We start from the raw sequence: 13059 nt of genomic DNA on the forward strand, positions 1-13059 counted from the left end.
TGTTTCTGGCAGAGAGAACAGTATAATTTCAATTTCCGCACATGTCTTGTGGAATAAAGCTGACTGACTTTTTTTTTTTTTTTTTTTACTTTGATAACGAATTTTGAAATACGAAAGTCTGAAACATGTCTTTTATAGTGTCTGAGTGTATATGCAAAACAAAAACAACAACAACAACAACAAAAACGACACAAAAAAACCCTGTAAACACAAAATTCCAAAAGATGCAAAATAAATTAATTCATTTAAAAGGGGGAAAAAAATCATCCAAATTTACAGAACTGAGCACAAAGTAATTAATTTATTTTTATGAAGTAATTTAAATTGTTTGATGAGATCACTCTAACATTATAATATAGATATAGACTTCATATCCACTGCTTATAAATAAATGAGTGCAGTGTTCGCCTGACACTCAGTGAATATTAATATTTCACGTAACACATGATGCGAAATGATTGGCTGCTCACGCTCAATCCTGAACGCTGATTGGTTGATTCCTACAGGTCCTACAAACAGCAGCAGCTGATTTCACTTAAAAGGTTCATTAGCGCAGTGAGCGGATCGGATCAGACCAGTACTGTGGTGGTTCCGTGCGGCTCGGTTTCACAGCCCACGGCTCCGGTTCGTATGTATGTGTGTGGGGAAAAGCATATTGTTTTCCGTTGGCCCTTTGGCCCCGAACACCCGGAGGCCGTGGAGCGGGGGGCTTCACCGTCCTCAGGGTAAACTGTAGTGACAGGGCGTCCAGGGGCCCCTCATTAGCTCTCTGTCCGCTAAGAAGAGCAGAAACCGCTTTAATCCTCTCTGTCCTCCACAATCTGCCACAGCACACACACCATTCAAGGCCATCTTTATTCCGTTCTCTGATGGAGGGGGAGGGGGTGGGGGTCTCCCTCTGAATGGACGGAGGACGGGGCCAGAAAACAGCCAACATGTTTAAAAAAAAAAAAAACCCACATCACACACACATACTTTGATAAAACCATTTTATTTATTTATTTTTAACCACTACTGAATACTTTATCTTTTTTATATTTCTACTGCATTCTCGAGGTGTTTCTAAATATGTATTTAATAGCCTATGTTATTGTTTAATTAGGCATTTATGATTATTATGATTATTATTATTTAGATAGTAATTTTATATCAACAAAATGAAGTCAAAGTTTGTTTGATGGTTAAGCAATTATTGTCATTTTGACATTTGGGACTTTCCCACATTTATTGACTTTTTAAAACAAGAGAGCAGCTGCAGCTATAGGCTAATAATGGCACAAACAAAATAATCCTAAATTAAATAGATACACAAGAAATACACAATAATTGGTCATTTAAATATGATCAAACAAAAAAAAAAAAAAAACAACCTTGAATTATTCTTTAAAAAAATAAAAGCACATATTGGGCATGTAGTGTCATTTATTCTCTTACTTGTTGAATTTAAACTCTGGTAAATACAAAAACAAGTCTCAAGTATAATATTAAAATGGCTTCCAATAGAAGATTTTATGATTTTTTTTTTTTACTTTTTACATTGCACAAACAAGTTTTTAATCACCAATCTGCACACACACACACACACACACACACAAACACCAAAGAGCTGAAATAGCAAAAATAAACCAAATACACTTTATTTATAAATCTTGAGTTATAATTTAATACGGTACGAATATGTTAACCAATATGCTTTCACAGTACATCAGAGTGGATGTCAAAAAAGAAGTAAACAAAAATATACACAAGACCCTACACACACACACGTTTAATCCAGCAATACCCTGCAGCGCTCTATCGTGCATTTATTTGGCCATGGGCTCATAAATGCAGGCGTCACAGCACTTTACGTCTTGGTGTTGGAATGTTACAGGACTTTATTCCATTTAGAAACAGTCCAATAATAGATGTCACAGGTACAGTACTTTTGGCAACACATTTGTTATTAATATTGATTTTCAATCCATGAGAAATGAGCTGTAATGAAGACAGATTTGACTTTAACCCCCCATTACAAAAATATCAGAAGAATTTTTAACTATTGAACATTCAACCATAATCACCAAGGAAATATTCAATTTCATCATTATTGATCAATTTAGATCAAACAAAACTTAATAGTAGAAAAGTGACAAAATTTACAAAAATAATTGTAATTAATGTGCCTTTTTAATTTTCTCTTGAGGACAAAGGTAAAAATTAAATATTGGGGTACCAGGAAAAAAAAAAAAAAAAAAAGATCTCACAACAAATCTATATGAAAAACTAAAGATCAAACTACAAGGTTATTTCCACGCAATGTCATACCAATGGCAGGGTAAGTGCAGTTTCCAGAGAGTTTTTGCTTTTATCGATGATTTAAAAAAAAAAAAAAAAAAAAAAAAACCCTTTAAAGTGACTAAATCCAAGTGAAAATCTCCCTTTCCAATCTCAGGTCAAAAAAAAGGTTCTATCGTACAAAGTGCTATGTCTGGAACACAACAACAGAATAAACAAAACAACAAGAGATGGGACGAGACGGTCCTCAGAGGGTCTCTCACAAGCCGGGTCAGAAATATACATAAAACACTCGCAGAAAAAGGAATGAAATCATAATTTACAAGCACGATAAATATACACAGGTCCAATAAATATTGTTTGTTAGCCCAAAAATAACATAGTAAAAGGTCCCTAAACAGTCAAGTCTCACCATGAGCAACTGGTCATGTCGTTACACTGTAAACCCCAACGTTCAAAGTCATTAAATACTGTAGATGAAGTAGTTTATATTCAAATTTATAGAAAAAGTTCTACTATCTTAATTATGTCAAGTTGGTGTCACATGTTCTTCCTTTTTCTGTTACTTTAACTAAAATTTTTTGAGTAAATGGAACTATATTTGTTTATAAGTAAGCACAACTTAAAAACACAACTTAATATACTGAAGTAATTACATGCTGAGATTGATAAAGTCTTGTTATTCGCGTTGTTTCAAATAGAGATTATTTAAAATAAACTTAATTCATTCAAACGCTTCAATTTAACTGTTATCAAAAAGCACAAGTAGTGAGTCATCCAACCTTTTTATGTTGATTAACAGTGCACTGTAAACCTGAATAAATTACCACAACTAAAAGTGATTTTTTTAAGTTGATGTTAAATTAAAGTGTTAAATGAATTAAGTTTATTTTTAAATAATCCCTATTTGAAACAACAGAAATAACAGGACTTTATCAATCTTAGCATGTAATTACTTAAGTATAATAAGTTGTGTTTTTAAGTTATATAGTTCCATTTACTCAAAAAATATTAGCTAAATTAACTGAAAAAAGAAAAAAAAACATGACACCAACTTTTTCTATAACTTTGAATATAAACAACTTAATCTACAGTATTTAATGACTTTGAACAGTCAGGTTTACAGTTTTATACTCTTGGTGAAAAATCTGCCAATGGAGTCAAATTATTTCACTCTGGCTGCTTTTTTTTTTCTTTCTTTAGGAAACAGCAAAAGGCAGATGTTTCATCTCGAGTCCAAAATTCCAAAAATACCAGAATTCAATTTGTATCCTTAAATAGTGTGATTATGAAAAGAGTTTCCTCCTCTTCTTTGTGGGAGTGGGAGTTTATTGGTGGCGGTGGCCTGGATCTCCTACTGGATGGGCATGTACGGCCAGTTGAAGCTGCTGCCTGACAGCAGCATGTCTCTGATCAGAGTCTCTATGGGGGTCTTCCCCACCAAACGCACAAAGAAGAGCTGCTCTATGACGGAGGAGGAGACGGTGCGGAGGGAGGGCAGGCGGAGCAGCAGCTTCCCAAACCTGTTGGGCTGGTTGGGGTACTGGCTCCTCACGTACTCCTCCAGAGCACACTGGGATTTCTCCTGGAGACCCTCTATGTGGGCCATGTCTGAGAGACCACAGGCGTCTGCAGAGAGAGAGAGAGAACAAGATGTTTATACGTCTATAGCTTGTAGTATATTAAATGCAGAATCAACCCTGAGCTGCATCAGTAATGATGGATGTGTTCAGAAATAGAAACTTAAGTGGCAATACAAGATGTATACATATATAATATAATATAATATAATATAATATAATATAATATAATATAATATAATATAATATAATATAATCAGGGTTCCCAGAAGTTTTTCACAATTATTTTTGAAAAGTTTTCCAAAAGATTTCACCAAATTTCCATGACTTAGTTCTGAAGCGCTAAGATCTTTTATTTTGCGTATGCATTTCCTGGTTTTCAGCGTACGCCAGCTGAAGTGATCTTATCTACACACACTTTTATTAATGAGGCTGAGAGAGAATTTCTGTGAATTAGTGAGATCTCATAATTCCAGTATGCAGCACTTTCACTTTGAGATAATGTTGAACATCTTTGGGGTTTAACATATTTTAAACATTAGAATAAAATAGACTATATTTCCAAAACAGTTAAAATATTCCATGACTTTTCAAGACTGGAAAATCGGTTTTTCAAATTCCATAACTTTTCCAGGAATTTCATGACCGTGGGGAACCTGTATAATATAATATATAAATAAATATCCATTCTCCCCTTTTCCTTTTTATAATTTTATATTGGCCGTTGTATTTATATATACACACACATATATTGTGGGACTAATTTCTGAGAGCTGCTATGTTTTTTCATTTTATTTTGTTGTGCTTTTGTGCAATGACAAATAAATGGATTCTGATTCTGAAGAGAAAATATTTACATTTAAAATATTAACATCACAAATTCCCTTTAAACTTTGTTCTACATTAAAAAAAAAAAAAAAAAAAAAACCTATTTAAAATCTAAATAATTGCAATTAGCTAATAAAATCTATAGGGTTGTAGTTTTCCTAAAATTATCAATGTTTGTAATATACAGTATCATTTTTTTTCTAAATGTAAATCTAAAATAAATGCTTTATACATTTTCCTCTTAATGCATATTTGAAGCTTCCTCAAAAGCTTCTATTTGAACACTACTATCAGTCATTAATAGTAAGTACACAATCACATCTAAAATAAAATAGATAGCATTAAATAGATCAAAAACGTGAGGTTTAAGTCCAGAAAAGTCTTCATTTCAGTAATAATTGCATGCGGCAAATGGTGGAAAATTGTGCTTATTTGTCCTGAAGCTGCAACAAACCAAACTCACACCATCTGGAACCAAAGATGGCTTTGATGCTGTGATCAAAACCTAACGAGAATGTTGAGATTATAGATTTGGTTGTATAGTAGTGTGACACACACACACACACACACAGCCCTCTGTTTGCACTCTGTCGCTGCAGGCCGGATGGAGCAAGGGTTAAAGCACGGTTACTGTGTCCCACTTTACAGGCACGTGCTAAGATGTGCTCGTGGGGACTAAAATAGATCTACATGGGAGACCTTTGATCTATTTACTGCAGCTTCCTGTTTCTTTGATCCATTATTTCTTTTTAATACAACAATCTATCTGCCAAAAATATGCTAACAAAACATTTTAATTTTTTCGTCTATAAATATTTTAAGAAATGTATTATCTTAAACATTAAATGATGTCATAAATTAGATCATGCATTTTTTCTTTTCTAAAGCAAATGTAACTCCTTTCATTGCTTTAGAGAAGAAAAAACTGCATGATCTAATTTGTCATCATTTAATGTTTAAGATAATACATTTCTTAAAATATTTAGACAAAAAAATACAAAAAAGTTTTGTTAATTAGCATATTTTTGGCAGATAGATTGTTGCATTTAAAAAAAAGGAGTTACATTTGTCATAATCCAAGTATTACAAAAAAAGAACTAAAACCCTTTAGCAACATTAAATCCCTATTCCGACATAACATGTCATTCATGTTGTTTTATATATATATATATATATATATATATATATATATATATATATATATATATATATATATATTATATTTAAAGGCTGAATGATTTAGATGTGAGCTGTAAACCTACAACATCCCTCACTGCCATTTTAAATGCAATGATAATGAGATGACTGTAACTTGTCACGTGAGGTGTAACTGTGTCTTTAAGAACTGAGGAAGGTCATGTAAGTTCAATGCAGATCAGAGTCCCGTAGTGAAAAACATTATATAAGTTACACAAGGGAAGAATTTTTTTATTTTTCTACTGCAGAAAAAAATAATAAATCATTATTTATTTTTTCTTCTGTGATGCTTTAGGAAAATATGTGTATATGGATCCCAGAGACTTGTTGAATAAAAATATAACAGATATGGGTCCTCACTTGTTTACTTTTTTCCTAATTTTACTTTTTTTTTTTTTAAATCTGGTTTATACACTTTTGTAGGTGTACATTTTTTTTAAAATTTTTTTTTTTAAACACATAGTTCACTTTAGATTTTTAAAAAAAAAATTTTTATGCGTTCTATTTGATTCACTGCTTTTTTAGGCCTTCATTGATGAGATTTTGTGCAATAACCTTCATAACAATGGATGGATTTACTATTTTCCTGTTGTAATATACTGTGAAGTGTTAGTCCTGGTTTGGTGCTTTGTTTTATCAGTAAATAATGTTATTTATCATACTTGTTCTCTTTAGTCATGTTCTATTCTCTCTGTGTTTTAATACCTTTTACATTCTATTTTGCCTTTTAAAACACCAGATGAAAACTAGCCTATTTTGGCTAAATCTGACTCATTTACAGCATGTCTGTTTATTAATGTGCATTGTGCCTTTTAAATAATCAAAAAATTAAATTAAATTCAATGTTGGTATGTTTATCATTTCAAACTTAAATCTACATTTAAAACTTTATCACTGTTTTAAAACAGTTGAATACATTTTTACAGTGTGGTTTATACTTTTATAGTTCTTAAGCCTTGTGCAGAAAAAGTTTTGGGGTCAATTACGATTTTTCCATTACAAAAATCAATAGAAAATACATTCTCAATTACTGAAATTCAATCACAATTACAGAGCTTGAAAATAAATAACCTAATAAAAGTTAACCTTCTTGTGTTAGCTTTCTGTTAGCATCTCTTATGATAACGGGTTCTAAATCAGCTGTAAAATACACTATAAACAAATATCTATTATCTAATGTATTTCCTATCTATTGATCAGCTTGTTAGACTTCCTAATCAATGAAAATATAGGTTTTAATATTTTTGGTGTGGGCGTCTGAGCCTTTTTTGTGTCAGTGTACACCTCGATTCCATTTTTTTTTTTTTAAACGTGGGAAATCTTGATATGAAACATATATTAATATGAAATATATTTTAATAAGTGTAGAACTGTACATTAAGAACTGTAACATGGTCCACCAGTTTTGCAATAAATAATAAGTGACAATTTTTAATAGAATTTCCATGGCAATTACAATTATCTGAACTCAATTACAATTTCATTACGATTACGACAGCAACAGATTTTTTAAAATTACAATGGCAATTATGCCATAATTGTAATTGATTATCAATTAGATTACATAAGTGACCCCAACCCCAACTATATATATATATATATATATATATATATATATATATATATATATATATATATATATATATATATATATATATATATATATATATACTATATCTATATCTATATTTACCTGTGGTGAACAGTACGATGGCCTTAATGCAGCTGTACTCCGCCGTGTCCACGTGCAGCACCTTCAGCTTCTCCACCTGCTCCTGGAAGACCCGGATGTGGTCCATGAAGGCCACCACCCGGTCCGCGGACATCGGGGAGGCGTGTAGGCCCGCGGCAGCCAGCAGCGGAGCGACGTGGACCGGCATGGAGCACTGGGCCGCGTTGAGGACGAACAGTTCGCTCCACGTGAGCCGCAGCAGGGCCACCTGGTCCGGGACCTGCAGGTCCGGGAAGAACGGGATGTTCCGGGCCCACTCCACGGCGCTGAACAGCATCCTGGCCGCCAGCTCGCAGATGTTCTCGATGCCCATGATGTTGTTGTTCTGCAGGCACTGGGAGCCGAACCTGGAGGTGGGGTAGGGCTCGGCCCGCAGCAGGAGAGAGATGTAGCCCGACAGGTAGGAGTGGCAGTGCAGCGGGTCCCCGTTGGTCAGGGCGAACTGACCGTGGTACGACTGGGTGGCTATCCGGCCTCTCTGGACGGCTGCAGAAATATAGTGACGATTTCAAAACACCAACAAACCCCTTAAAACATATATAAAAATATGACTTTGTGTCTGACATGTTAAATGCACGTGCCAGTGATTGATCAGCGGGAAAACATTTAACGGTGTGTGTTCAGGTTTCCAATGTTTACAGAATGAATGGTGCCGTTTAACAGCGTTTTAGTTTTTAACATATTTCATAGTATTGAAGAATTGATGTCGTTTTCAAAATGATGTCCGTTTTGGCCCTTTTGGTTTGATGTATATGATATTTTGCCATCATGATTAGAGTCTGTATCAGGAGGGAAATTACAGTGTTTTCAAAATAAAAGATAATTTCCTGTTTTTTTTTGTGTGTGTTTGTTTTTCGTTTTATTCTTAGTTATTATGTGTTATATTTTGTTGTAATTTAAACTGTTGTAATTGTAATTGCTAATTTGTGTTCAATAAACAAGTGACACCCTGATCATCTCCTGGTGTGGATATGCTCACATTTACATTTTTATATTCAAATATCTATATTTATATGTCCAACTCATATGGGAGCCTGGATGTACCTTATTTGTTGATGTGCAATATTTTTGCTTTTTATTTTATTTTCCTTAAATTACCTCCTTTTGCTTCGTTTTTTGTTCTTTGCATTTGAATAAGTTAAGTTTATTATCCTCATCGAGTTTTTATTTTTTTTTTAATGTTGTTTTTTTTAAAAATTGCCATTGACTAATTGTGTGTGTGTGTTTTTTTTAATGGCAAGGCAAATGTAGTTGTATAGCGCATTTCATACACAAGGCAACTCAACGTGCTCTACATGATCAAAAAGTGCAACAGGAAACGCCCAACAGCTTAAAAATCAATAAGAACATTAAAATCAGCAGTAAAAACATTCAATCAACAATAACATGATTAAAAATCTCCCTCTCAATCATATGCTCACGAAGTAAGCAGAGAAATCACATCTAACTCAGTAATAAACAGACTAAAATTGTAGGCCAAAACAAGGTTTTGAGCCTTTAAAAAAATAAAATAAATACATTTAAAAAAACAAAATATTCAAGAAATTCTTTCATATTTAGCATTTTCTTTAAACAAGGTCTGGGTTAATTAGTAAATAAATCATTTGTTAGGTCATGTGTTATAAATAAATCATGTAAATGAAATTAATACATTTAATAATAAGTTAAAGCAATAAAATGAAAATATGTAAACATTAGCAGGCTAACAGCTTGGCCACACACACACACACACACACACACACACACACACACACACACACACACTGCATGCGCCCATTTATGTTTAAATTGTGTAATTTTCCCTAAATATTATTTTAATTAACAAGTAGCCTATTTAATGGGAAACTAAAAGTGTAATATAAATGTTATATTAGTGACTAATAGAGGCTCAGGCGGACATTACAGCGACTTAACATGCTACATGATGCTAGCTAAGCCGCTAACACTGGACACTATGAACGGTAGGCTGTAAAATATATATACCATATACACTATAAACATACACAGTGTGTTTGTTATTTTGTGGTTTTTAAAAAGGCTGCTGATATTTATTTACACTGTTTGTGGCGAGACAAAGGACACATAAAACATGCTACAATTAACAGTGACACAAGCTAGGCTACATAAAAATATTAGCACTCCATAAAAGGGAAGGTGTGTTCAAAGAAAATGGGAACATATTGTTGGTAGTGAGTGAGACACAGCGCGGACTATATACAGTTTACTGTGTGATATTAATGTAATATAATGACGCCCTACCTTCCCTCCTCATGCCGACTTTGAGGCATTTCTTGAGCCGACAGTACTGGCACTGGTTGCGGTGGTGCTGGTCTACGGGACAGTTCCTGTTCACCCTGCAGGTGTACGTCAGGTTCCTCCGGACGCTGCGTTTGAAGAAGCTCTTACATCCCTCACATGTGAACTGTCCGTAGTGCTTCCCGCTGGATTTGTCTCCGCACACGATGCACTCGATCTGCTGGCTCTGCTGTTTGTCCATGGACGAGGAAGAGGAGGAAGAGGACGAGGTACCGTTGTTGTTATTGTTGTTGTTGCTGGAGCTGGCGGTGGCGTTGGGCGGCGGGGGGCCCTGGGGGGCCACTGCCACTGCCTGACCCGCCGCTGATGCTTGAGGTATTTCCAGAGACGTTGTAGGATTCATGTGTCCCGTTATCTCTCCGGGAAGAGACACCGGGGACGACAGAGCCCCGCGGCCGTCCCCGACGACCCCGTCGCTGTTTCTCCACGCTACCATCGCCATATCTAACTTTCCAACTTTCCACTTCTCACGCAATAATTTAAACGCAGCCAAATTTCCGTCAATACACTCAAAACAAGTGCAACATCGTTTGACAAAAAGAAGTCCAAGTGGCAGCTCAATACAAAAACAATAGAGCTTATAATTTACAAATATTACGCGCGACTTGACAAGTAAAATAACCAATAGTCACCCTGACGCGGCGCGACCGCTACATTCAGCACGCACAGTAACATCCCCAGTGGGAGACAGCAACACGGCAGGAATCCACCAAGGAAAACACAACCTCATCCCAAATTTTTATCTTTCTTTCTCTTCTTTGTGTCCAGATTTAAAATGAAAGTCGCCAGAGCAGGTCCTTGAACGAGCATGGATAGCCTACACCTGACCAGGCTCCCCACAAGCTCCCTGCTCCCCCAATCAGTCACAAGTTACATTAAGAGTAGCAGAAGAGAGGAGAGACCGAGAGCGGTGATGGAGGATGGTTTTGGTGATGCTTCGCTCCGGGACGGAGGAGGAGAGCTCTGCGTCACCGAATGGGACTGGGTGACGCACGTGACTCAGGGGCGGAGCTAGCTGCGCTGCGCAGGGGCCGGCCGGTGCTATGGCGGAGTGGAGTGGAGTGGAGGTACGTTTGGATTTGCAGGAGGGAGGCGAGAGTCCTTATCTTCCCACTAATCTTTCCTGTGAGGGCTTTTCCTCTGCCCTCCTTCTCTCTCCGTGTGTGCGTGAGAACGCGTGTTTGTGCGCATGAGTGTTATGGCTGCCTGACCGGGCCTCCTGCTGAGATCTGTCAAAGCTCTTCTCTCTCAATCTCCCAGAAATATTAGGAAAGACCCCTGTGTGTTTGCATCTAAAGCTTGTACATTCACTGGAAAGCAAATGAAGAATCACTCTGCAGCAATGTGATGCCATCTAGTGTCCTAACCAAAACCACTGAGCTGGACATTATTCTAAAGCACTGTTTCTCAAATGGGGGTACGCAATGGCACTACAGGGGGTACTAGAGAGAGAGAGAGATAGATATAAACTTAACAGATGAAAGCATTAAAAATATGGGGTTTTATAATGTATATTTTTTAGTTAAAAATGATAATCATACTAAATATTACCAGCAATTCACAAAATGACAGCAATAACACACAAAATAAGAGAAAAATACTGAATTATAAAAAAACAACAGTGAAATGTAAACAAAATACACAAAATGACACTAAAACGCAGAGAGAAAAATATTTACTATTACCAGCAACACACAAAACGACAACATAGACACAGTAAATGAGAGAAACATACACAAGATCACAACAAAATACACAAAAATAACAGAGAAACAAACAAGATGACATAAGAAACAACCAAACGACGACAGCAACACACAAACATGACAACACATACTGAATAATAAAAAAGATCCGACAAACAACAACAAAATGACACCAAAAACATACAATCTGACACAAAGAAACACGCAAAGTGATGATAGAAATGATCTGGATTAGAACAAGAACTGAAAATACAAAGGTCAGTCTTGGTTCCACATCAGGCGGGAGACGACAGAACGTGATAAAAACTAAATACTGTTTCATTCCACTTATTTACAACATGATATTCTTTAAAATGTGTGTTATCACTCATTCATTCCATCATTATGCTCTATAGTTGTTTTTTCATAGTATTTTGAGCAAAATGTTGTTGTCTATCTGGATTCAAAAGTAAGAGAAAGGGGGTACTCGAGCCAAAAAGGTGTGAAAACCACTGCTCTAAAGGGCAAAACAGAATAGAATAGAATCATTTTATTGTCATTGCACAACTACAATGGAATTGCACATGCCCCTCCCAACAACATTCAAGTGCACAAAGATTCAATACAAAATCATCATCATAAAAGTGCATGGTATAAATCTACCAGAAGATTAAATTTGATCATGCTTTAATACAGGGATAGGCAACTATCACAGCGAGGGGCCACAAAAATGTCATTGTATGTGATCCGAGGGCCACATTATCAACGCTTATGTCAGCATTTTTTTCTCTTTGTGGTTTTGTTAGTTTTCAGTAATTTTGAGGGTTTTTCGAGACATTTTGTGTGTTTTTGTTGTTTGCTATAATTTTCTGTCATTTTGTGTAATTTTGTTGACAGTTTGTGTATCTTTGGAGCTATTTTGAAACGTGTTGTTGTTTTTTGTGTTTTTGTTGTCATTTTGTTTGTTTAAGTGGTTGTTGTGTCTGTCTTTGTTGTCATTTTGTGTGTTTTTTTATTATTTTTGTGTGTGTATGTGCGTGTTCTTTAGGCATTTTGCTATTGATTTGTGTGTTTTGGGAATTATTATAATTATTATTATTATTAATTATTATTATATGTTGGGCTTTTCTTCCTTCCAATTTCTTGAAATACAAATTTTGGGGATTTGTTATGGGGGATGCACAAAATTAGACCACGGGCCACATGTGGCCCCTGGTTCACCTGTTGCCTATGTCTGCTTTAATATAAGGGAAATTGATAATATTTGAAAATTCATAAAACAAATTCATAAGGAGAAAGGAGAAAAGTTTAAACAAAAAAATCAGCAAGCATGCACACACAAACCCTGACCCTGGTAGTAATTGGCAGTTTTGTTTGACACTTCTCAATATATGGACACATAGTCTCCAGATGTACAGGTGGATTTCGCATACATCACCAAAGA

The 13059-nt window shown here is 35.4% G+C and overlaps 1 protein-coding gene across 1 annotated transcript; it reads right to left on the bottom strand.

The window, feature by feature from the left end:
- Window positions 1-3491: 3491 nt before the first annotated feature.
- On the bottom strand, window positions 3492-10861 carry LOC114455443 (COUP transcription factor 2-like). Its single transcript, XM_028436689.1, has 3 exons — window positions 9874-10861; window positions 7576-8100; window positions 3492-3906 (listed from the first exon to the last, which is right to left on the bottom strand). Exons 1-3 carry the CDS (start codon window positions 10370-10372, stop codon window positions 3632-3634), a joined length of 1299 nt encoding a protein of 432 aa, XP_028292490.1. The 5' UTR covers window positions 10373-10861; the 3' UTR covers window positions 3492-3631.
- Window positions 10862-13059: the final 2198 nt, after the last annotated feature.

The sequence above is a fragment of the Gouania willdenowi genome, chromosome 3 (assembly GCF_900634775.1).
Source record: "Gouania willdenowi chromosome 3, fGouWil2.1, whole genome shotgun sequence".
NCBI classification, from domain to species: Eukaryota; Metazoa; Chordata; class Actinopteri; order Blenniiformes; family Gobiesocidae; genus Gouania; species Gouania willdenowi.

What these genes read in the sequence shown, in the direction of transcription:
- LOC114455443 (XM_028436689.1), bottom strand. Translation starts at nt 10,372, where the DNA reads ATGGCGATGGTAGCGTGGAGAAACAGCGACGGGGTCGTCGGGGACGGC. An exon ending in AGTCGGCATGAGGAGGGAAG is followed by an intron (nt 8,101 to 9,873) that starts GTAGGGCGTCAT and finishes ATATTTCTGCAG; the next exon opens with CCGTCCAGAGAGGCCGGATA. An exon ending in CATCGTACTGTTCACCACAG is followed by an intron (nt 3,907 to 7,575) that starts GTAAATATAGAT and finishes CTCTCTCTGCAG; the next exon opens with ACGCCTGTGGTCTCTCAGAC.